Source organism: Gadus morhua, chromosome 8, assembly GCF_902167405.1.
Source record: "Gadus morhua chromosome 8, gadMor3.0, whole genome shotgun sequence".
Lineage (NCBI taxonomy): Eukaryota > Metazoa > Chordata > Actinopteri > Gadiformes > Gadidae > Gadus > Gadus morhua.
The window spans coordinates 11,540,479-11,564,837 of record NC_044055.1 but is presented as its reverse complement, the minus strand read 5'-3'; the positions used below and the strand labels follow the sequence as shown (position 1 = coordinate 11,564,837).

The 24,359-nt window shown below is 46.3% G+C and overlaps 1 protein-coding gene across 4 annotated transcripts in view; it reads left to right on the top strand.

Moving 5' to 3' along the window:
• LOC115549673 (guanine nucleotide binding protein (G protein), alpha activating activity polypeptide, olfactory type) overlaps nt 1-24,359 on the top strand; it is a 48,272-nt gene that overhangs the window by 14,364 nt on the left and 9,549 nt on the right. For 2 of the 4 annotated variants that reach the window (XM_030364998.1, XM_030364999.1), the window contains exons 5-7: nt 938-1,035; nt 22,192-22,246; nt 22,391-22,464. In XM_030364998.1, coding sequence (XP_030220858.1) covers nt 938-1,035; nt 22,192-22,246; nt 22,391-22,464 — 227 coding nt within the window. Of the gene's footprint in view, nt 1-937; nt 1,036-9,421; nt 9,513-21,835; nt 22,098-22,191; nt 22,247-22,390; nt 22,465-24,359 lie in introns of those variants that run through there. The other 2 variants (XM_030365002.1, XM_030365000.1) reach the window with 2 other exon arrangements.

Sequence of the window (24,359 nt, the reverse complement as noted above, 5' to 3'; positions counted from 1 at the left end):
TTTGTTGGATGTCTACAATATGTATAATATGGATGTCATAAGGAAGATATGCATATTGTCATAATATTGTGTCAACGGTGTGAATAATTGATCGAACATTCTAAAAATCGAAAGGTCCTCTCGATCAATGTCTGGGTAAACATATTGTGGTCACTGATTTCTCAATGTGGCCCTAGCGAGTGAGATGGCCGTTTGTATTTAATATTATCGTACTTAAACTTGATGAACATGTGGCTATCTATCTATCTATATATTTCTTCATTCCTTGCCCTTGCATGGGCCCTCTTGGTTTTAACATTCACTTACAGAAGTGCAGAGATGTGAGATTTGACTTGGCTTGGAAATCTAAGACATATTCCTAATTCAAATAAAATGTAGAATTATTAGCATAGTGTTGTATGTTTTAGTATGCGTAACACAGCATATCATTCAGTATGAAGCGGCAGATTTTTCTTACATGATATTTGTATTTCAGATCATTGGCAAAGTGAGTCATCAATACTAATTCGTATTAGGTCTATGATGCCCTAATGCCCCTTCAAAATGATGATCTGGCTAAATTAACTTTTACGAAAACAAAACTGCTCTTTGTTCCTCCTGTATACGTATACGCTACTGCTTGTGTTTTTCCTATACAATCAGAGCTGCTTATGTGTCAGAACCATCATACATGTGGGTATACATTATGAGTTACAAACACAGGGGTGCTGTACAGCAGTTATGGTAACCAACACGTAAACTATGAATTTGGACCAATAAGTCGGTCGTTGGTTGTATTTAGATGGAAAGGTGGCCTCCACGTATGTTGGACTCTACCCACCCCCCCCCATTCCGTTCCCCTTTCCCTCATCCCTCATTGCACTGTATGTGTTTATTAATCTCTATATATTTCTGTGACATGCTATCTTTATTAACACCCCTTCTGTTTCCGCAACAGGAGTTCTTTGACCATGCGAAGAAACTGTGGGACGACGAGGGAGTAAAAGCGTGCTTCGAGAGGTCCAACGAGTACCAGCTCATTGACTGCGCACAATAGTGAGTTCACACGCTTTTATTTTGTGTGCGCCTCTACGTGCGTGCCTGCGCATATGTGTGTGTTTCCTTTATCTAGCCTATTGTGTGCTTCCAGGTGGACAATAAGATTCTTGACAATGCGTCCACCAAGTTTTGTAATCGTCGGTAACTTTCGCAACTGGAAATCGGTGTGAAAGCGATAGAATTGTTAATTTCGGTTTGGCAGCTTGCAGAGCGAGTGGCACGTTCTGCTGCTGGGTTTGTCCTCTTCCCCTTTGTTTGTGGTTTGAGAGAGAGCTGCACAGTATGTGCGAATGTCATGTCAAGTATGACTACAGGAGGCATGTGTTTACAATGGGTGGGGCATGCCAAGCGCTTGTTGAATTAGCATTTTTGGAAATCGAGCACAGGCCAATGCATGAACATATGCACACATGACCGCCAATCTAATAAATACAATTGGCAGGCCAATTGTATTTATGATGATTCTCCAGAATGTTTTTTAACTTACAGGTAATGTTGTCCATCACAGGTATGGGGTTATTTATCCTGTACAAGTCGTTTCTTATAATGGTAGTGCTGGCAGTCCATTCCTGATGGTAGTTCCGAAAGCACTTGGTAATTCACAAACAATGGCATGATTCAATACATTTTTATTGGCAATGACAGTATTACTGTCTATAATTACTTATCGGGCTGAGTCTAAATTGTCTGTTGAAGTAAAACCTTAGCAGCCGTTTAACTCATAATCGTTGGAAATGTAACAATTTGTCATGGTAAACTGGAATAGGTGGGTTGTATGTTTGCCGGTATACAGTAGATCATGTTTGGTGCCTTTGTAGCTAAGATGGACCCCTTTCTGGTCACAACAGAAGAATCTATCTCATGTCCAGTGAGGGACTGAAAACCATGTTTATCAATCAATACCATCGCAGCTTAGTAGAATTAGGATTGATATTACAATACTTTTACTGTTACTATTATAAAGTCTGTAGTTCTGGATTACTGTTTTAACAGTTGCAGACGTAGACATTTCATCGTGGGAGTATTCCAACGTGTAAAATGGGCTGGCGGCTGCCTTCTGTAAATGCACCATACCATACCGTGTCTTTATTTTGATACCACCATTTGTTTTGGTTTTTGGCTCCTGGCCCGTGAGGCCCTTGGGTTCTTCACCTAACCCTGACCTGTGGCTGCTGTCACTGTCAAAGGTTGGCCCCACTCTCCCAGTGAGTGCCACGTCTTCCAGGACGCGATACATCACGCCCACAGCACACTTGTCCCAACACTCAACAGTCCATGCGGTGTGGGATCGCCCCATGAGGGACTCCTGTGTCACAGTACTTTTCCCCAGATGAGAGGGGCCCTTACCCAGTGCCCGACCAGCCGCACACTGGCAGCGGCCGTCGCTGGGCTGGCGGTTTTCCGCCTGTGGCATGTGCCAAGAAAAAAGGACATTTGGATATGCAAAGTGAGCTCTCCCCCTCTACCTGTTCTGCTTCCTGCCGGGCTCACCTCTGGATTCAGATGTAAACATACGAGGGGCGAGAGAGGGGGGGGGGGGGGGGGTGGCCTCATCCGCAGCCCCCCCGTCTTTAGCCTCGCCTCTCATCTCAAAGGTTGCCCTGCTTTATCTCTGGGTTCGGTCAAAGTTACACCGTATCTGTGTGCAGCCTGTCGTCCTGTTGTCAAGTTATGCGGTTGTTGGGGGGGCGGGATGGGGGGGCATGGGCTATATGGTAGACAAACCGTCTCCTTTACGATTTCCCTGAATACCCTCTGGACATACATTTCAACACCCTTTGGGAGGGGGGATTGTACTGTGTGTGTGTGTGTGTGTGTGTGTGTGTGTGTGTGTGTGTGTGTGTGTGTGTGTGTGTGTGTGTGTGTGTGTGTGTGTGTGTGTGTGTGTCAGCGTTGTGAGCGTTTTGCCGGTCCTTTCTCGATTGACACCAGGCAAAAGCCAGTGTATGCCGACCCCAGGGAAAACAGACAAGAGAGAGAGGGAGAAGGGGAAGAGTGAGAGATATAGAGATGGGGGGGGGGGGGGGGGGGGGGAGACGACGACAGAGAGAGAGCGAGAGAGAAAGAAAGATGAAGGAAGACAGCGACAGCGAGTCAGGTGATGGCAAGAGAGTCACATGAGGCTGTAAGGTAGCGCTGATACAGACTTGGGCCTGTGGTTTGGCCCTTTTTCTGCCTTGTCCCCGCCTGTGTGTGTGTGTGTGTGTGTGTGTGTGTGTGTGTGTGTGTGTGTGTGTGTGTGTGTGTGTGTGTGTGTGTGTGTGTGTGTGTGTGTGTGGGTGTGTGCGTTCATGTGTGTGTGTGTGTGTGAGTGTGTGTGTGTGTGTGTGTGTGTGTGTGTGTGTGTGTGAGCCTGCATCTGTGCGAACATGAGTGCATATGAGCAAATGTTCTTCCTTTTTAGCTTGCAATTGAGTCATAGAAGTATTGTTTTGAGTTTGGCATGTGCCGTTAGTTTGACAAGCAGGTTTTTCACTTTAAGGATTGTGCATGCGTGTGAAGTTACACATTGAACCTCAAAACAAAGAGGAGATTTCAGTAGTAGTTCCCCTCTCAGTTTAAAAATTAGCACAGGCTGCAATTTAGCAATAGAGCTATGGGCCTCATCACACTGAAAATAAATAATATCAATAGAATTCATTAATAATTTATTTTTGATCTCAATACCTCAATAATAACCCTTCTTTCAAACCATATGATAAGACAAAACGGTATCTAGGCTACATGTGTGTGAAAATGCTTATTGCGGTTGTCTTTATCAGTAAAAAACTTTTTTTGTCTCTGTCATGCACATGTGTGTGGACTGGGATTTGTCAGACAGCATGTCCACTCTTTGACTTCCTGTCTTGGCCTTAACCTCCATGTGAACTCCTGAGAGGTGTACGAGAAGGCTATAACAACCCATTCTCCTTCATAGCCCCAATATAACATCCTCATGATGTTCCTGGGTTTTGTAATACTGGTCAAAGATTTTAACGTTTTATTTAATAACTTTTTGTCAGTTGACATCCACTCAAATGTTTTATTCTTAAACGGGCCCTTTGTGGGACCACACAACTGCAAATTAGTTACGAATAGAGACTAGCCTTAAACTGTGAAACTGAACTTTAGCTTTGGAGTTATGATTCATTCAAAACATTTTTGCATTGCATGCATTTTGAAACTATTTAATAGAGTGCAGTATTTCAATGCTGTCACCAAGGAAATGTGCATACAAACACATCAAATAAGATACAGTATTATACAGTAACCACTGCTGTGCAATACTGTGTTGCAAGTATACAACATTTGTATACGAACACAAAATCTACCAACCTACGATCCTCAAAGAAATCATTTATTGCTACTGTTTTTACGCATTTTATCATACCTCTTTGTAACATTCACACACGTCAAGAAGACAACATTTTATGTTCATTTAAAGGTTTACGCTGTAATCCAAATAATAATCCTCCTTTGTCCTTCACGGACCTCTGTTGGCCTCATTTATTTAGTATTTTTTTCCAGCAGCTCTGATGCTGACCGGCTCTATAGGACAGAGCGTGGCATGCTATGTGACGATGGGACGATGTGACGAGCACTTGTTATGCCAAAGAGCATGTCCATATTGATGCTTTGGAATCCTGTCACCCATTGATCCCCTCCCCTCCTCTTTCCCTCTCTCTCTTCCTCTCTCTGCATCACACATTTATATGTTTTTAAGAGCATAGATATGTGTCTGCTTGTCAATTGATTGATTGATTGATTGATTAGTTGATTTTTAGGTTGGGGGCTATTTTTGGCTGCAACCCATTGATTTGAATCCCCTGCCCTGTAACAGCAACATCTTTGTTCTCCCTCCCATAGGTAGTCTTTAAACTATGGGTTCTACTCAAATTCTTAGCCTGTCAATGTGTGTTTCATAAATTACCGATATAGAAGTCGGGATGTTGATGTTATTAGCATTTAGGCATGAAAGTTGTATTAACGTCATAAATACCTTAATTGGACACTGTTATTTAGTTATTTGACCTTAACTCTCATGACACTGTATTAAATGGCAGTTGTGATGGCTGTGAGCTCCTCCTGAACTGGTCAGCAGATCCAGGGGGAGTTGTAGATTGTATGGAAGCAGACAGAGAGCCAGGTTGTGTTGAGATAACCTGGGTAGGTGTGTGAGCTTCAGAGCTTATGATGTTAATTTGGAGATAGACCGATCAAGCATGGTGTGTGCAGATTCAGGGGACCCAAGCTTTGGGTAAAAGCTTTGGGTTTGGATTGCATTGGTGACACATTTCTAGGGTCGGCGGCCCATCAGGTTGATCAACCCTGGTTTAAGGTTGGGCCGAAGGGAGGAGGCCAGTCATCAGGGTCTTTTTGTGGCCTTGCTGGATTTGCAGAAAGTTGTAGCTCCAGCGAGGCCCTGTGGAAAGGGCTCTGGCTGGGACCTGGACCGGGCTCCTCTAGTGAGGGTTTCTGAGTTGGAGCCAGGGGTCAGAGAGACAGCTGGGACTGGGACAGCCATGGACCCAGGATGGGGAGATGGGGAGATGGGGAGATGGGGCTGGGGTGTAGCGCTGGTCACGGGACCCAGTCACCAGCCCGGGGGCCTCTGACACAGTCATCTTGGGGAATAATGCTTAGAGAATGACGGGCATTGTCAGCAGGCCTGTGCCCCTGAAGGGCCCAGGGAAACAGAGGGGCTACGCTTCGCAAACACTGGCCATCCTCAGTGAGGAGCCTCTTCTGTTCTCAGAAGAGCCTGGGAGCACGATATTTATACATCGGCTGTGTGTCACTGTTGCTGTTTTTTTTCTGTCGCCGTTTAGTTTGTGTGTTAGCTCCAACTCATGTCCATACATACTGTAAGCCAGGGGAAGATAGCAAAGTCCTGTTTGAAGGCCGCCCCTCCACCGTACACAAACATGTTCCCTTCCAGCCCGGCTGCCGTTTGAGTCGACATGTTCAAATGTTAGAGGGTTGTCCGTTTGTTGGTTTGAATACGCGGTGATCACAAATGAACATGTGCTGTAAGTACAGACCTAAATGGTCCCGGAGGAGGATAGTGAGTGTGTGCAACAGAAACGGGCCCGCTATGGTTAACCATGTGTGCGGCTTCAGAGCCTAGTTGCATATTAAGCAGTGTCAAACCTTAATAGACTTTTTTGTTTGGTCTAGATTAACAAAAACCTTTGTGTCACTTGCGGAAATCAGATGACCTGCTGCCAGCTGACTGTGGAATATTCAAAGGAGGCACTATGAAAGTGTGTGTGTGTGTGTGTGTGTGTGTGTGTGTGTGTGTGTGTGTGTGTGTGTGTGTGTGTGTGTGTGTGTGTGTGTGTGTGTGTGTGTGTGTGTGTGTGGGTTGGTGGTTCTGGGTTGGTCTGTGTTTGGTGTTTGGAGTGTTTGGTTGTGGATGTGTGTGGGTAGGTTTGCATGCATGTGTTTGTGTGTGCATCTACTTGCATGCACATTTCTTGGTGTGAGTGTGCATGTTGCTATGTTGCACAGTGTTTATCCACATCCCCAATGTTTGGGAGTTTGCATCGTTAGCTTTAGCATTAGCATGAGCGTTGGCTTTAGTATTGGTATTGGTATCAGGCAGCATATGTTTTGTTTGATGGTTATGCATAAATTCTTTATTTGTGTTATGTAAAAATTTAATTAATATTATTTTTTAAGTAATGTCCCAGTAAACACTATGTATTACTGCAACAATGATGGCATTATTTACAACAAGAAAGCTAACATTTGGCTAATATATACATTAAAGTTACAAATTGGCTAAAGTGGTACTTCTATACCACAATATAGGCCAAACAATAATTAAATTGTTCAATGTAGGCATTCTTCATATATTTATGCCAAAAAATGTCCCATTGTTTACTTCTGGTATAAGGCTGAATTAGGTAGTTATGACACATGCCTGGAATGGCGTTTAACGGACAAGTATTTCCTCCAATTACATTACTCTATTGTCAGTAACTCATAGCACAGTGATTCACGGCTAGCTTGTTTTTTCAACGATTCAAATATCAAGGCTAGAAAGCTTGCTGTCATTTGGCGAACCCTCACCTTTTTTGAGAAGCTATGTCCCGCCCTAGCATCCGGTTTTATGCAAGGCAGGCTTTCAATACAATCCACGTTTACCACTGTTGCTGGTCAAGCAGTTGGCAACTTATAACTAAGTAGCGTCCTGTAAAATAAAGTGTGACAGACTATTTTTGAAGGGCTAGATTGCACATTCAAATTGCACGTTAAGATAAGTGGGCGTGTGGACAGAACAATGCCTAATACAATGATATCTACCCTTTCACCCCGAAAACGACATGGAGCTGTGCCCCTAATCAGTACCTTTCGTTTACATTTCATCATTAAGGGACAACACAATCTGTATAATCGCCAGAGCTGGTTAAGGAGTGTAAATGCAAGACTCATTGTGTGTGTGATATGCTTGTAATCCTTATTATACATCCAAAAGTAAAACATTGGAATCAAGTGGAAGCGAGCTGAAACATAAAGAGCAGCTGAGTGCTCAATAGCAGTACGGTACTTTTAGAGGCTTGTGTTTTCTATGGGGAATATCCTTTTTGGGTTAGACTGCAGCACCCGAGATGGCCACCATACAAGTTAGAAGCACGCCCCACTCACTGGTTCTCGGGACTTGTTTTCGACACCCCCCTCCGCCCCTCCTCCTCCTCCTCCTCCTCCCTATGTGACTAAAGACCACCCCTGTGCCTCTCTTCCTCCCGCCCTCTTTATAGCTCTCCATAGTGTATATCTTTTCATGGTCCCAATCTGTGCTCTCTTGCTCTTGAGTTCAGAAAGACAGCACAGAGCATGTTGCAGAACGCATTTAGATTCTGCTATTAGGCCTTTTTTTTTCCAGAATTTTTTTTTCCCAGAAAAACCATTGGGTGTCTTAATTGGAACAATGTGCCCTAATATTCAAGGATGGCACACGCAAACAGAATTTAACTTGTCTTAACAGCCCATTACCGAAAATTGCAGCATGTAAAGAAATCTTCTAAACATTCAAACATGAATTTCTTGACTGTGGATTGAGAACATTTCCAATGCAGAAGAAGGAAGGAACAACTCTCAACTGACAATAAAGAAAGCTTGAAGCCTCGGCCTCCATCTTGGTTCTTGGTCAAGTTATGGACTCTTGACGAGGCATTTGTGAATGACTGGGAGCCGCGCGGCCTAGCATGCTACATGTCACAAGGTTGGCTTCAGTGCTGCAGTGTTTTTATGATGTTTCAGGGGGCCAGAGTAAAGCTATGACGACCTGAACCCAGTGGCCTCAAAGTCAAAATAAAAATAAACAAACTCGAAATAATAAAGGACAGGTCTACAAGGGCAGACGTTTTAACTTAATAAAGAAATTTGTGACTTTTTATAAAGAAAAAATAATATCAAACTTTCATTGCCCTTATTGTGATGTGTTTTTACCCAAGCAATCTAACAGTTGTTGGGTTGTAGCTGGCTAGCTAGCTTTTAGCTTGTCTCGCTTCGCCACATTGACGCAAAAAAGAAAAAGAGGATTTGAAAGGAGGCTGTATTTGAGGTTTTTCTAAAAGTGGGAGAATTGTAGCTTTGAGTAGGCTAAATTTAGGCTTCAAGATGTGTGTCAATTTTAAGTCAGAGACACAGACTGGAGGATAAGTTCAGTGAATGGCAGTGATCTGCGCGCCTGTGACGATGTACAGAGCACACACACTCACACACACACACACACACACACACACACACACACACACACACACACACACACACACACACACACACACACACACACACACACACACACACACACACACACACACAGAGACACACATGATTCTCTATTTCTCTCTCACACATCTCTATCCATCTCGTCCTGCCCTCTCTCCCAAACCGACACTCTCTTTCCCCTTTAAACACACAGTCTCTCTCTCTCTCTCTCTCTCTCTCTCTCTCTCTCTCTCTCTCTCTCTCTCTCTCTCTCTCTCTCTCTGATAGTTTTATATATATGCACGCACACACAGGATGGTGTCTGGACGAGCAGGGAGTAGAGGGGGACAGCAGTAACGCTGCAGGTTCCCTGCTCAGAGACTGTGGCACGGTGGCTCTCTAGATCATTCTCCCCTCCACCCTCCCTCCCCCCTCTACCTTCCTCTCCCTACCCTCTCATTCTCTCCCTCTCTCTGTCTCTGTCTGCCCCTCTCCCTCTATTGCGCCTTCTTTCTCCCACCAAGCCCCCCCCCCCCCCCCCCCCCTACCAAACCAACCCCTCCTCCTGCCTTGCAACCCCCCACCCCACCACCACCACCACCACCACCACCCGCCTTAGAGCTTATGTAAACTAGCTGTGGAGCCAGGGCAAGCTGAGGCTATTTTTAGAAGCAGAAGCACTGCAGAGCAGAAACTGGCGCTGGGTCACGTGTGCGCAGCAGAATCAAAGGGAGTATCCCGGCAATGCGCTGTAAACAAAGGAAGGTCAGTAGCAGAAGGTGAGACACAAAACGCCTCTTTGTTGGTTTTGCGTCTATATTCGTGTGCGCGCGCACATGTGTGTGTGTGTGTGTGCGTGTGTGCGTGCAGCAGGCTGTGCCCATCCACACAGACACACCTCTCCCTGGTCTTAACGGTGGCTGACATGAAAGTGCGTAGACGAGGTGAACCCGTGTTGGGTGTTATGCATCCTGACTCGATGCTATTCTCTTGCCACTCTCCGCCCCTATCTCCTCCCTGAACCAGCCAGCACACACACACACACACACACACACGCGCGCAGGCACGCATGCACACACACGCACACGCACACACACTCTGCTGTGTGCCTCCAGTGCCATCCTTAGCTAGCGAAAGTGTGAGGAAACTGAATACATGAAAGGAGGAGCAGAACCACGCGAGAGGAGACATTTTGCTCTGTGATCGCGAGAAGGGGCAGCCCGGCTCCAAACTTCCTTCCCTGCCGCTGCCAGGTTCAGGCCTATCGGAAAATAATACCCACGCAGACACAGACAAATCCCTTAAAAAAATTAATAATAAATTCATAACCATTATGTGCTAGCATTAATGTTAGTATCAGGTGGAAGTGAAAGTCCTGCTTGGCGGTTGAGACTGGCTCTCCCTTTGGCTGTGGTTAATTGTAAAGGCTAGCTAGCGGCTAGTGGCTGTGTCCAGTCACACCCAGGGCAAAGGTTACACCGCTCCACCTCCACTGGTCAAACAAGACTCAACTTTCACCTCCTTTGGAATGTGGTTGGGGGGGTGGGGGTCGTTTAAGGCTAATTTTAGAAACTTTTATATTTTGCCCTCATTGTGGTTTGTTTACCGAGACAGTTTGCGCTGTTGGGTGTTTCATCATGGCCGTTTTACTGGCGGTGGCTAGCAGGCTAAATAAAGTAAACATTTGACTTTAAGTTAGGTGCGTTTCGGTTTTAACCCAAGCTGTTTTCAGGCCGTCTCTCTTTCTTACGAGGGTCCCTCCATCTCTGGCTCATGGTACAGTCTAATATAATTAGCTAAATAGCTGTGAGACTTGTGCGATATGAGAATCTGCGTTGAGTAAATAAACCTCTAATTTGGTCATTCTGTGTGTGTGTGTCAACAGACACACACACACAGGGAAACTCATAGCATATTCTTATTATGTTGCACTTAAAGTGGATTGTATGTCTCCATACCATGAGCAATGCATTTTCTTTTTTATTTCTTAGGTGAATAAATTCAGTTCTCAAACAATTCTCTATGGAGGGGTAGAATACTGCAGAAATGCTCCCTGTTCGTCTGCCTTAGTGTATGATGAACTACCACATTTATGAAAGAATGAACAACAGAAAGGCTTCTGTTGTGAAATCAATGTAAATGTAATGTCTGTGCAGATCTAGTTGACTAATCTAATTAATAAAAATCAATGGTGTTTTCACAGGTTCATCAACATCCATACAGCGAAAATATTTGAGAATGATTGCAATTTTTTTGTTGTGAGATATTAAGGCAATTGCAAATATAGCAAAGCTGTGTCAGCATGAGTGAGATGGGGCGTGTGACCCGGTTGAAAAATGATAGATTCAACCAGCACCTCGGTGAATAGGTAGCATTGAGAAAGTCCCTTACCCTGTTCCTCAATCCATAGTGACCTGTATTTCTATTACTGTAAAATGCCTTGGTTGACAATGTGTCCTTAAACAGTCAGATGAAGATGTCAATAGATTGAAGCGCTCATTTCAGTTTATTTCCACAAACGGAGGCTTTGACGCCGATACTTTAAAAGGCCTCTTATTCTACTACCAGGTATGAGTGTGATGAGCCATTAGCAGCCTTATAAACATCAGCCCTGCCCTGTCCCTCTGTAACTGAACCCAACCCAGGGAGTGTCAACCTACATACTATGACCGACAGATAAGTTGCTTAAGTCCACTGGTACGAATGGCAGATTGACCCATCCAGCATATTTCTAGGTGGACACTCCCACAGGGCACAGGGCAGGGCCGATACAAAAAGGCCTGTAATGGCTAATCGCACTCACACCTGCTGGTGAAATAGGGGCCCGTTTAAGAGCCGGTATCTTGAACGGATCGCCTTCAGAATTCACTTTTATTCCATTGAGCTTTTTTTTTTGTTAACCAGCGATCACAACATGGGCATCGCTGTGTGCTCACGGTGGTGGTCATGAAGGAGTCATTCGCGCTCTCGCGTCGTGTCTCACCGTGGACCAGAGAACATCAACAGAGGGGCCTATTGACTGTGAAACCTCGCATCCTCTTCAGCCTTGGCCCTGTGGCTCAGCCCCTAACTCTCGGTACCACGTGCGGACGGTTTCACACAGTTTACGCCGCGTTTTCCCCTAGTCTACTGCTGCGTTTGAAAAACTCTTGTGTTCGTTCCATCGTTATGAGGGCCTCGCAGAGCCACATACACATGCACATGCATGGAAAGCGGTATGTAGACTGTGGCTTCGCTATCACACGCAGAGATAATGGTAGTCAGACTGTGACTGTCACACACACACGCACACACATGCACAGTGAAGCGGTAGTCAGACTGTGGCTATGGCGCACACACACATGCACACAGGATGCTCGAGCTGTCTGTATATGAGTCTTGTGATGGCAGGCTACAAGTATGGCCTACCTTCAGAGGAGACGAGAAGGAGGGGGGGGGGCAGATGGGAGAATGAGAGCGAAAGCAAGCCAGAGCGAGAGAGAGAGAGAGAGAGAGCGAGAGAGAGAGAGAGAGGGAGAGAGAGGGAGGGAGAGAGGGAAAGAGAGAGAGAGAGAGGGAGAGAGAGAGAGAGAGAGAGAGAGAGAGAGAGAGAGAGAGAGAGAGAGAGAGAGAGAGAGAGAGAGAGAGAGAGAGAGAGAGAGAGAGAGAGAGAGAGAGAGAGAGAGAGAGGAGTGGTATCGACCAGCTGGGGTTGCTATGGGAACCCAGCTGCTAAAAGCAGGCAGGGTCAGTGTGGAACAGCGAGGCTGTCTGTAGTGAGAGCGAAGGGATGCCACCCGGAGGCCAGTCTGCAAACTACACACACATGCACACGCACACAAACACACGCTACTTCAGCACCAGCAGGCCCGACAAACCCACCAGTATTTCCCCTCTCATCCCAGGCCCCTTTGATAAGCTGAGCGTGCGATGCATCCATCTTATGGTGTCCATTAATATGAATCGCAGGGAAATAAATAAAAGAGGAATGTCTTTGGGTCCCCCCCCCCTCCCTGTGTGTGTGCGGATGGATAGAAATGCATTTCTGGTCTCCATCTTGCCGTTTCATGTCCGCGCGTGCTGCTCCGTCCGCGGTTATGCAACGTGCTACAGCTAGCCGGGCCTCCCTGCCTCTCGCTGGATATAGGCTATTGACTTTTGATTATGGAAAATAGGGAAAACCGAACCGGAAGTGGACGTTTGCGCTCAGTTCCGGAGAGGGTCTCTCCCTGCCGTCAGGGCTGCAGCCCGTGTGCGTTGAACCCAAAAATAAAAACACAAATAAAATACCCCCTCATTTGACGGGGTTTGGATTTGTTGTCCGTTAATACTCGGGTTTTGCTAATTTTAGCCGGCGCTAACATAAGGTGCTTTGATAGGAGACTTGGCTGGATGTGTTTAAATGTTATCCACCCTTCCATTCAAATCATTTTCCATTCAGAGAATTGTGACGGGGAACGCGTGTTTTGTTTTATAGTCCCCCTACCCCCCTTGTTCCAACCTCAACCGAGTCCCCCAGGCTGAATGTGGGACCCGCGGCCTGGGGTCTATTTTGGGACCATGTCGTGTAGCGGTCCGTGCGGACACTGAACAGAGTCGATGGGGGGGCATCACGATGTATTTGAACCTTTTTATACAACACCCTTCAGAACCATGGCTTGATGCAGCCCCAGAGGGAGGGAATTGGCGGGACTTGAAATGAAGCAGACCCCTTTTTTGTTTACACTGGATTCGGTTTGACTTTCAGGAGTGTCTCCGCTCCTCTCTCTCTCTCTCTCTCTCTCTCTCTCTCTCTCTCTCTCTCTCTCTCTCTCTAGGAAGTGCCCAGTGGGCTGCCTGATGGATGCGTTTGGTTCTCCAGGTCCACCTCCCTGTCTGCACATTGTTCTGTGTCTGGGCCCGGGGAGCTGAACCTTGGGCTCAGATGTTTCCACCAGGTGACACGTTGACTCTGTGACTTGTTTCTGTTGTTCCTTGTGTTTATCGCCCTCCCCCCTTTGGACTCGATCGGGTGTGGGTGGCGTGTGGACAGTCGCTGTTATTATCGTCCAAGACTCTGTATCGTCATTGATGCTGCGATGGCGCATCGTTACTGCCCAGTTGTGGGGGGAGTTTTCTCTTCGTGGAAATGTATGAATGAGGTCGACCTCAGTTGTGTGATCTGTCGGACAATGTGGATTGGTTGGTTCGTCATTTGTCCCGCCCCCCCCAGTGAGATTAGATAAATTGTCAGGCCTGGGGATGTCATGGATTTTAGAAGACTTCAATCTACGAACGAAGACTTAACTATTGGGGGGAAGTGATGAGATGTCTTTTAGGGTTTTCCATCTCTCCAAACGAGGCGAATGGAATGATCAAGGTTGTAAATCTGGAAAAATACTTGTTGTCCACTCAATGGATCAACCCTTCGGAAAAATTTAGTATTAAAGTAGTATTAAAAGAGAAGTCATGAAGAGTTTCAGGGGAGGGGGGTTAACCCTGAGCCAGGGGTACTGGGACCTTGCAGGAAGCACTCTCCGTCAGCAGCAACAGTAAGGCTAGACATAAGCATGCGCACGCTAGTCGGATACTTGCGCTACGTGCTTCCAAGTGCCCTTCCTCGGACCATCCAAGCACTGCATGTTTCAGTGCAGCTCTGCACGTGGCCGCCGGACCAATTGCACCGGCATTAAAGAACCACTGTTTGAAACGCCCCAGTGCCAGTCAATGGGACGGTACGGTGAGCTGCCCTGGCTGTTATGCCAGGCTCGGGCGGTTTGAAAATATGGAAACTATTGATCGGACTCCCCCCGCTGCTAATTAAAGATGGCCCACTATTTGTAAAAAGTCAACCCAATTATCAAATGAGCAGATGAGGCTAGGACCACTGTCATTGGTGTGAAGGTTGCCTGTCACTGCCAGTGGCTGGTGCTTCTCCTGCTTTCGGCCCCCTCACATCCATTCCTTGCGTCTTCACACCGCCGCGGTCGGACTCATGTGCTGTGTTCCGATATCCATACTTCCATGAGTACACTTAAACGTAATACACTATCCGCATTCACTGAGTGCGCTGATTTTCAGATGTCTGTGTCGTTCCAAATCGAATACTCCGTGGTGCACTAACCGGAAGTTACGATCGCAACTGCTGCCGCGGCTCCTCCCCCGCAATAAACATCCGGCTTTGAACGGTGAACTCTTTACGCCTAGCAGCTATAAAAAGCTATATATGCTATAGAAACTACAAAATGAATCCATTAATGCAGGCAATGTGGGAAATGCGCCGACGTTGGCTAAGCCTGGCTCCACCTCTTCCGCTATGTAGCTAATGGCTGCCGTTGAGTACACCATCCGGGTCCCGGGTTCAGTACACTTCTTTTCGCCCTACGTACGCTAAGTATAGTGAGCGCGGCGGTGGCGTGTGTGATGCAAGGCTACCCGTGTGTTACCATTGGACATTACCAGATGGTTGTTACCATCAGACAGCGCCCCCTGGAGCCGGGGGGGGTCTTTGGGAAGCCCCTGAGGCCTGATGCGGGCGCTCTCCCGTTTGTTGTTATTTGTATGTTGTGTAGTTATGTTTGTTGTTTGATTGTTTGTGTTTGTTTGTTTTGAGGAGCTCAATGAATCTGACCTGAAAAGCTGTGGTTTTGTAATGCTGGCAAAGTTTTGCCAAGGCTCCCCCCCCCCCCCAAACGGAAGGCCTATACTGTCCTTGCTAGCCCCATCACCACCACTACCACCACTACCACCACCACCACCAGCAGCAGCAGCAGCAGCAGCAGCAGCACACATTCTACTTTCCATCTGGCCGTCCCTCCTCCCATCGCTTTCCCTGTTGCCGTCTCTCCCCCTCTCCCTCCCTCCCTCCCTCCCCCTCCCCTCCTCTTCCACCTTGTCATGGTGTGTGTTGGATGGGCTCTGCCACATGTGACCTGCACCACGTGGGCCTCCAGCTCAAGAGAGGCCCCTCCAGGCCCCCAGGCCCAGCTAACCTCCACTTCCCCTCACTGTGTGTGTGTGTGTCTGTCTGTGTGTGCGTATGTTTGTGCGTGTGGGTGTGCGTATGTTTGTGCGTGTGGTCGTGCGTATGTTTGTGCGTGTGGATGTGCGTATGTTTGTGCGTGTGGTCGTGCGTATGTTTGTGCGTGTGGGTTTGCGTGTGTTTGTGCCTATTTGTGCTTGTGTGTGGGTGTGTTTGCCTGTGGTTTTGTTTGTGTGTGTGTGTGTGTGTGTTTGTGTGTGTGTGTGTGTGTGTGTGTGTGTGTGGGGGTGTGTGTGTGTGTGTGTGTGTGTGTGTGTGTGCGTGCGTTTCCCCTGACAGTTCACCTAATTGACCCATCAGGTCAGACTTGTATGGGGCTTGCTTCATATGCACAGCGTTCAAAGCAGGGCAGATCCCCTCACTCACACACATGTATGACACATAGAACAAACATTTGTTTTTTAATTCAGTCTGAAGACCCAAAACGTAAATCTTTGAATTAATCAGGACAGAAAAAGTGTGAGGAGTTAAAGAAACGAACTGATCTTTATCTGTGTGATCTGTCGGCGACGGTGTCTCTTTTCTGGGCGAGCATGATCTTCCGATCCAGAAGGCCGCTTTCTATTTTCCCATCATCGTTGCGGCGGTACCACTAAGACATAGTGGAGCCTCACTGTACGGTAACTCTTCCCAGTTACCGTACAGGTTCTAATATTACAAGGTACTACTCGGGACGCAGGAGATAATCGATTCAACCAATTGGGGTGGGGGAATATGCGATACGCCTGTACATATTACATATTACAGCAATTTCCCCTCTCCTGTGGTTGACGTAAACCTAAATAGGCTGAGGAATTCGTCCAGTACTATTATTTCGGCCCTTGGGCCCACCAGTGTTGGAACTATGGGACAATCGGGGGTAGTCGCTGGTTAGCATATCAACAACAATGGAAAAACAAGGCGACCAACAAATCCTTGAATCCTGCGTCAGATCCTCTGGAACGGGTAGCATGGTGGCGGTCTGGTGTCCAGTCTGATTGATGTCACTTCTGGCCGCTCTCGCCTAGTGGTAAGACCTTTATCCACGACATACCTGTATAAGCAGTTGTTTTGGCCAGTTCATCTAAGGGCTATCATTCCCCCCTTTGACATGTTGTCCCGAACATGTGTCCGAATGGCAAAGATAGAAAAATAAACATAAAGCCAAGCAAGGACGCTCATTCAGCACGATATTCTGCACCAGCTGATTTCCATGACGCTCGGTGTCAAGGGGTGTGTGTGTGTTCATGTCAATCTAGAGTAGGGGAGGCCATGAAGGCCTTTTCAAGTTCTTACGAAGGCAGTGTCTGCTGCTGGTGTCCCATTCACCAAGTCGGGGTCAGGCAACACTTTATTTTTATTAAGAATTTCCCCTTGGGGGCAATAAAGTCTAAAGCCTAAAGTCTATGTCTTGTCGTTGGTGATGTATCGGAGTGTCCGTGCTCAATGTGAATAATAAACGATTATTGTACTGTGTGCAGAAGCCCGTCGTTTCAAAGAAGCCCATCTTTTAATTGTTTTTTTAGTAATCAATGTACTTCCTCCTTTGAGGACTAAAGTAGTGAAATGGTCGTGCAGCACTGTCTAGTTCTTTAAAATAACCTTGTGGCATCGTAATCCACATATATGTTTTACAATTTACACTTGGTTTACCCTGTACTGGGGTTGTCTTGGCCTGTGAGTGGATTTAGGAGTCACCACCAGGGGGTCCACATTTTGTGTGTGGCCCTCATCATACTTATTTTTAGCCCACATGTTGGGAGGGATTTCAGCCAATCGTGGGTCATCCCCGGTCGTCCGTGGGAGTAAAAGCTCAGGCGACTCCCTATTACCACGCATTTGGTGGACGTGTGTGTGGTCTCGAAAGCTCCATCCCAGACTCTGTGTCTCAGCCCCGTTGCGGGGGAAGAATATTGTCCCTTGCGTAGCCCCCCCTCCAATGCCATGCATCTCCCCCCCTTACAGCCCGTAAACCTAATTCAGCCTATGTCATGTCTGGGTTCTGCATGACAAATGTGGTGTGGAGCCTGGAACATCGTAAAACCTCACAGAACAAAACTTCACCAGAACAGGCCACTGTAATCAGGCAGAATGTCTAATTTCTAAAGCAACAGTTCAGCCTTTAACATTAGGAGGTTATACACCCTTCTTTGTACTTCCTCAAACCTTGCTCATGGTCCGTCATCAGACACTCTGGCAGTACGGTGCATATCATCAGTGGACCTGTGTTACACTTCTGGCTGACTCTGCATGCAGTGGTATGCATCTGTTATCAGTGTGCCAGCCATTGACCCCGGTCCCTCTGGCAGCAAGTCCCATGAATGAAAGTATCCTGGTGAGTGTAATGCACACAAGTGGGCTCAGATGGTGGGGTTTGCATCGGAAGTAACCGTGAGGCCGATGTCGGTGCGAATGACACTCAGCCCTGGGCGACACCTCAAATCTCCCCCCAACCGGTTTGTCAGACACATTGGTTTAGACCGAAAAAAAATTATGTTTGAGTGGATTATGTGCACTCTTTTCCAAAAAGGGTTGTACATTAAGGACTGCCCAATTTCGATTGATCTCTCCTTTCCTTGGTGGACATCACTGAATGTGTTGCCCCTGAATCGACCAGGAATGTTATGCTTGTTACCATTTACAGTTATTTTAGTCTTTCGGAGCTGATCAGGTCGCGTGAGGCTAGTTAGAACCAATCTTTTGGATGTGGTGCTTGTGTACGTTTTGAGGCAAAGGTTACAATACCGGATGTTTTTTTCCGGGATTGATTGTGTCATAATGCACACATACCCTTGGACCTGGCCTGCCCCTGCGTCCTGTCCATTTGAATGCCCCTAGCCACCTCTGCCCCTTGGGGGATGCACCGTCACATCACAGGCAGGTTAGCCTGTGATCCAATGATCCATGGCGCTACAACGGAATCAGACCTGTCCCCGGCTTGTGAAGCCCTGCAAGGAACATGGTCCTTCCACTTGACATGTCGCCACCTTGGTCCCTGAAGGGACGGACAGGCTTGGGGTTCTCCAGGGCGTCTATTCGGGCAAGGTAAAGCCTCTTGGTCGTTGCTTCGATCTGCATGGCTGGCGTGACCCGTTGTGCGGCAAGTCATGCGGTACACCAACCGATTCAATGTCATACGATGGAGGTGGGGGAGCATTCACACACGGTCTACCGGGGCAGTCCAGCTCTGCCTCTAGAACTCGGGTGACATTGACATCATAGAGTCCTACACTCTGCACATTTTCTTCTACCCTGGCCCCCCTCCCTCTACCCCACCATATTCTTGTTACTTCACACACATCGTGGTCTCACCTGGCCCGAGTCTTTTGCCCTCAGGAAACTGTACTGAGGAACCCCTGAATCTATGCCAGTCTCGCCCCAGTAAGCTGGCCACAGTCATCCGGTGGGGAGGTGTCGCTCCGTGACCCGGTCCTAAGCCGTGCTCGGGTTCCCCTGTCTTGGAGTAATGATTTTGTAGAACTCCCAAATTGTCGTGGCAATTCCTTTATAAAATTTTGCGTCAAGGACAGATGAGAGTTCTAAATACAAGAAAAAAACTGGTAGGAAATAACCTATTTAATGTATGCATAGACTCGTCTCCTCTCTAGCAGTGTGAGCCCCCTCCCATCAATGCAATTATCCTCACATCAAAGGAGGGAGATGTTAACCTAAAGGCCAGAGGCCCCTGCATTGTTGCCAATACGCCAAACTCTATTTGTTTGTGGTCGGCACCCGGCAGTGGTGGCCAGCAGTTACGGAGCCTACCCCACCTTTGTTCAGTTTAGTCCAGGCCCTATGGGAAAAACATACAGTGGGGCTAAGATAATACAGCGTGAGAAAGCAAATGTGATAATAGGCAAAAGCCTAAAACATATCGATTTTCCATTACATCCATCCATCGCTGCGTTCTGAAAGGAGCCGCTCTGTCAGAAGTGGCTGTGTGGCGGAGTCTGCTCTACCATGCCAACTAGTGCAAATTATTTTGCGGGGAACTCAGACCAGAATGGGACTTGTTCTACTTCACACTAGACCAGTACGTTCGGCAGTCCCTAAAAACCGCCCGGCCCAAGCTTTTAATAAGGCATTCGATGATCAGTCTTTTTTTGTATGTCCTGGATGTAGTGGTGGCTGTGAATGAGAGGCCAGGCTATATTTGGATCTTCAGTGCTCTACCAATAGCACTTATGTCACATGGCAGTCACAAAGCGCTCAGTAATTATAACCTAGGGTTTTTTTCCCTCACCAAGATGGCTGACTATAAATACTCCCACATTGTTGCAGTGATGGGGAATAAACTGGAGCTATTTTTGCAATGTTTTGTTTCAGTTTTGTGTGTGTGTGTGTGTGTGTGTGTGTGTGTGTGTGTGTGTGTGTGTGTGTGTGTGTGTGTGTGTGTGTGTGTGTGTGTGTGTGTGTGTGTGTGTGTGCGTGTGTGCACTGTTTGCATTTGGTGTGTGAATGGGCTCAAAGCTAGTTTAGGGATTTGATTTACTTGTTTATTCATTTTTTATATTTAAACTTTTAGCTTTTTCAGAAGTGTAAACGTTGGTCAGCTTTGCATGTTAAGAGTTTTGTAGACCTTTTTCCATTGAAAGATTACTATCATGATCATAAATTATGTTATATATTTTAGGATGTTTAATAGCTAGAAAGGGATCTGGGCTATTCATTGATAAGCTCTTTTGATACAGTTCACAAATCCAATATTTTCGCATTTTCTGGAGCAAGGGTTGCAAAGGTTAGGTTTTGGTTGTGCATGAATACATTTGTTGGAAGAGAAATGAGAGAAAGTATGAGGCTGTTTTTCTCTCGAAAACTCGCAAACACACACAAAAGCACATGCACATGCACACACGAGCGCACACACACAAACACGCACACACAGAAATCTGTTCTATCGTTGGTAAATCTTGTGTGGTAAATCTTTACATTTCTGGGGATGTTGGTAATATATGTTAAGCAAATATATTTTGGTAATGTGACTACATTTTTCTCCAGATGTCATAGTAGAATTTTGGAGCAAAGAAATGTTGAAAGCTTTATTGTAAGGACAGTATTTATTTCAATGTAAATGCCCTAAAACTCAGACAGAGATTCAAACTTCACCGGGAGAGAGACAAACGGACGATCTCTGCAGTGGCGCGTGTACAGGCCTCCTCTGGGCTGAAGCCGTAACCGCCCCACCACATGAGTGCTGTGGCTCTCGTCATGTGCTGAGCCCTGCTTCCCTCTTGTCTTCTCCAGGCTCTGGGTTAGTTCCCTTTGCCCTCCATGTTGCCTAACACAAACATCTTATCTTTGTTTATTCGGATGACTTTGACCGAATTTTTTATATATTTTTTGGACTTTAACGTTGCACATTTGAGGAATTTCTTGTGATGTCATATGACCATCTGACATCAGCAAACACATCCAGGTTTCTTTGTAGGTTTATTATTATTGCTTGTCTGAAATTAAATGACCCCAAAAATGTCAATGGAGTCATCAATTATTATGTAGGGCTGGGCAACCATGATATAATTAGCCATGTTCTATGATTCATATCATTTGAAATATTTGTTTGCACTTATTAACCTTGTAAATAATTGCATACATATAAAAATACATAATATGTTATATAATCAATAACTTCACATATGATGGAGGATAGATTATGTTAGAAAGAGGGTGCTCCTACGAAGGCCATTCAGTCGACAACCAGTGTTCAGCCCACACCAGACAGGACCGCGGCCTGGTCGTTGTGACTGTGTATTCTCCCCCGTCTCTGTGAGGAAGCCCGCCTTCCTGTTCGCCGTGCTGCACAGAGGCCCAGCTGCTATCGCTACCGCTATGCAACAGCTAATGCTACGGCTAATGCTAGCGCCTGCACATGCATGCTCTCCTTCTCCTCGTAGTGGAGGGAGAGGGTCATGGCAAGCTGTCTAACCTCCTCAATAACGGCCTTATGTAATCGCTCCTGCTGGAGAGACCAAAATAGCCCGTGCTGAACAGCCATGCCCTCTGCTGGTCATAGGCTGTACTAGCAGCCCTGTCTAGGGGGAGAGAAAAATGGGTGCCTTGCTGAGGAAGGAGAGGGGTGGATAGGGGAGGAAGTCGGGGTGTTTGGTCGGGATGGGGGCGGGGGGGGGGGCTACTGGGTTGCTTGCTGAGAAGCTAGTAGTTAAGCTAGCCGTCGTAGATATTCTCTAATTCGGTGCCGACCACAGCTGTCGCTTGTGATTAAACAGCGGCTGGGAATTTGACGTACATATTTACATTCCATCAACGGGGAACCATTAGGCTGTTGGATTATTTTGGGCCATTTTGTTTTCATGTTTCTGCTTTCCGTTTGCTGCCAGATGCATTCTGACACCCTCTACTGCTGGAGTTGTGTCGACGAGCAGAGGTTGTCATAGAATAGGAGAGATCAATGGTTATGCCCCGTTTAACCTCTGAACCGGTTATCAGACCATGACATAGTTCTGTCTTTTGCTCCACAGTTTCCTGGACAGAATTGACTCCGTAAGACAGAGTGAATACACACCAACGGACCAGGTCAGTCACCGCCCCTGGAGTGTTATCTGTATTATTTTGTCTTTATCTTGTTGTTGGTCCCCCCCTCTGTTAGGGGTTTTGTTTAGTGTTCCGACTCAGCTGTGTAATTGTGTTGTTTTGCTTCGTCCTCTTCTGTTTCTCCAGGACCTGCTACGCTGCCGAGTGTTGACTTCAGGGATTTTTGAGACGAGGTTCCAAGTAGACAAAGTCAATTTTCAGTAAGTATCTGCAGGTGGCACCGGTGCTAAACAGGAAGTGATGTCACGCTGGCACAGAGGCTCTTCCTGCACATTGGGTTTACTTTTTTTGCAGATACCAATGTGAAATTTTTACAATTAGACCCACCACCAGACAACAAGGGGTGATGCCTAAAATGTATTGGGTTATATATATCATATAAATATATGTCAAAATATTTTCCATCCATGGTATAGCTGAGCAGCTATGATATTCGACATTGTAGGTCCAAATTCATATTATTTTGTCATGTTGTGAAAATAGAAATGGGGTTATACATTTTAATTTAGGTATTAACTTGAAGGATATTTTACTGCAAAGCTGTAAATGGTTAGGTTTTGGTATGGATTTAAGGATGCTTAATTTCTAAAGTTCATAAATACATTGACTGGGCTTATGGCCAGTAAACTATATCGATCTTAATTCTTGAATATTTATTTGAGTGCAATCATTCTACCATTGGGCTACATGATAACTTGGACCTTTATAGCAAGATTCTTACATAGTTTCTTTGCAGTGTGTCTTCAACTGACACGTTTGAACAATTAAGATAAGATCTTGACTGATCAATTTGTAATTAAAGTCAATATACATCGACAAAAAGTTTTTAAATGACTTTTCTGTGGATATATCAATTGAGCTTGTACGTTTCTCATTCCGTCCTCAAGCAGATACAGATGACAACTCAAATTAACAGCTCAACAACTGATGATGAATAATATTATAAATAATAGTCATTAGTAGTCTTATCTACAGAGCAACATACGCCGAGAGATTCCTGCCATGTGAGGCTGTGTGGCACGATCTTAACAAAAATTATAAACAAAAAAAATTGCATAAACCCAATAATGATGATTGATTGTAACGAGCAAAGTAGGGCCTTATTGTAGAGCTCCCAGATGCTCGGTCGTTATTATCTGCAGCGTTATCCATAGTTTCCCCTCCTACTCACGATCTCACCGGGGCCTACAGGCCGGGTCCGGCTCAGCCTGACCACCGGAGCGGCAGTGATGGCCACTCTGAGGCCCGTGGTCCAGAGTGCGTCTTATGCCGCCTTCAAAACGGCTCGGAGGTTCGGAAACACTTACGTGTCTTTACATAAACCTTCCCTTCTCCCGAAATAAGAGTGTTCAGGAAACGCCCCTCAGAAATCCGTAGGCTATGATATAAATCCGGATAAACAGATTGTTCGTGAGACTAGATTTCATAACAACAAGTATGGATGCCGGCAGGGACCTCTCTGCACCTCTTTTGCTGAATCAAATGAATCAGTTATTAGAACTGCTTGCTATGGTTGAACATCAGCGAGAATTGATCAGGTGATGTTTATAATTGTAAGCTATAATGTATCGTAATGCAAATGTTAGAATGGGTGTTAAGTTCGCCTCTTAGGGCTTGCTGCAAGTTCACTTTAGTCTATAGATGAAATGGGCAGCCATTGTTGTGACGTGATCTCGGGGGACTCGGGTAGCTTTACTTCCGCACGAAACTCAGAGCGAAAACTCTGACCCAACAGAATCTTCGAAGCACTTTCCTCCGAGCATAAGGTGCGAACCTCCCGGAAACCCAGATTGTTTTGAACGCGGCATTAGTTCCCCTGTACGACATGTAGGAAGCGGAACAGGTCATATGCCGGGGACATACCCCCCCCCACCAGAGTCCCAGCCGAGACATGTGACTTCAAAGTGCAGGCACAAGCCGTGATTGGCCACTGGCTACTGTTACAAAAGCAAGCAGTAAAGATTTGAGGGAGCGTTGTCTAATCTCTCAGGCCGCGGTGACCCATTTCCAGGGCAGCTAGACACAACAGACTTGTTCTGCTGTTTGAAATGGCTCTTTGTATTGATTATATCACGTCCTGGGTGATGGATGAATG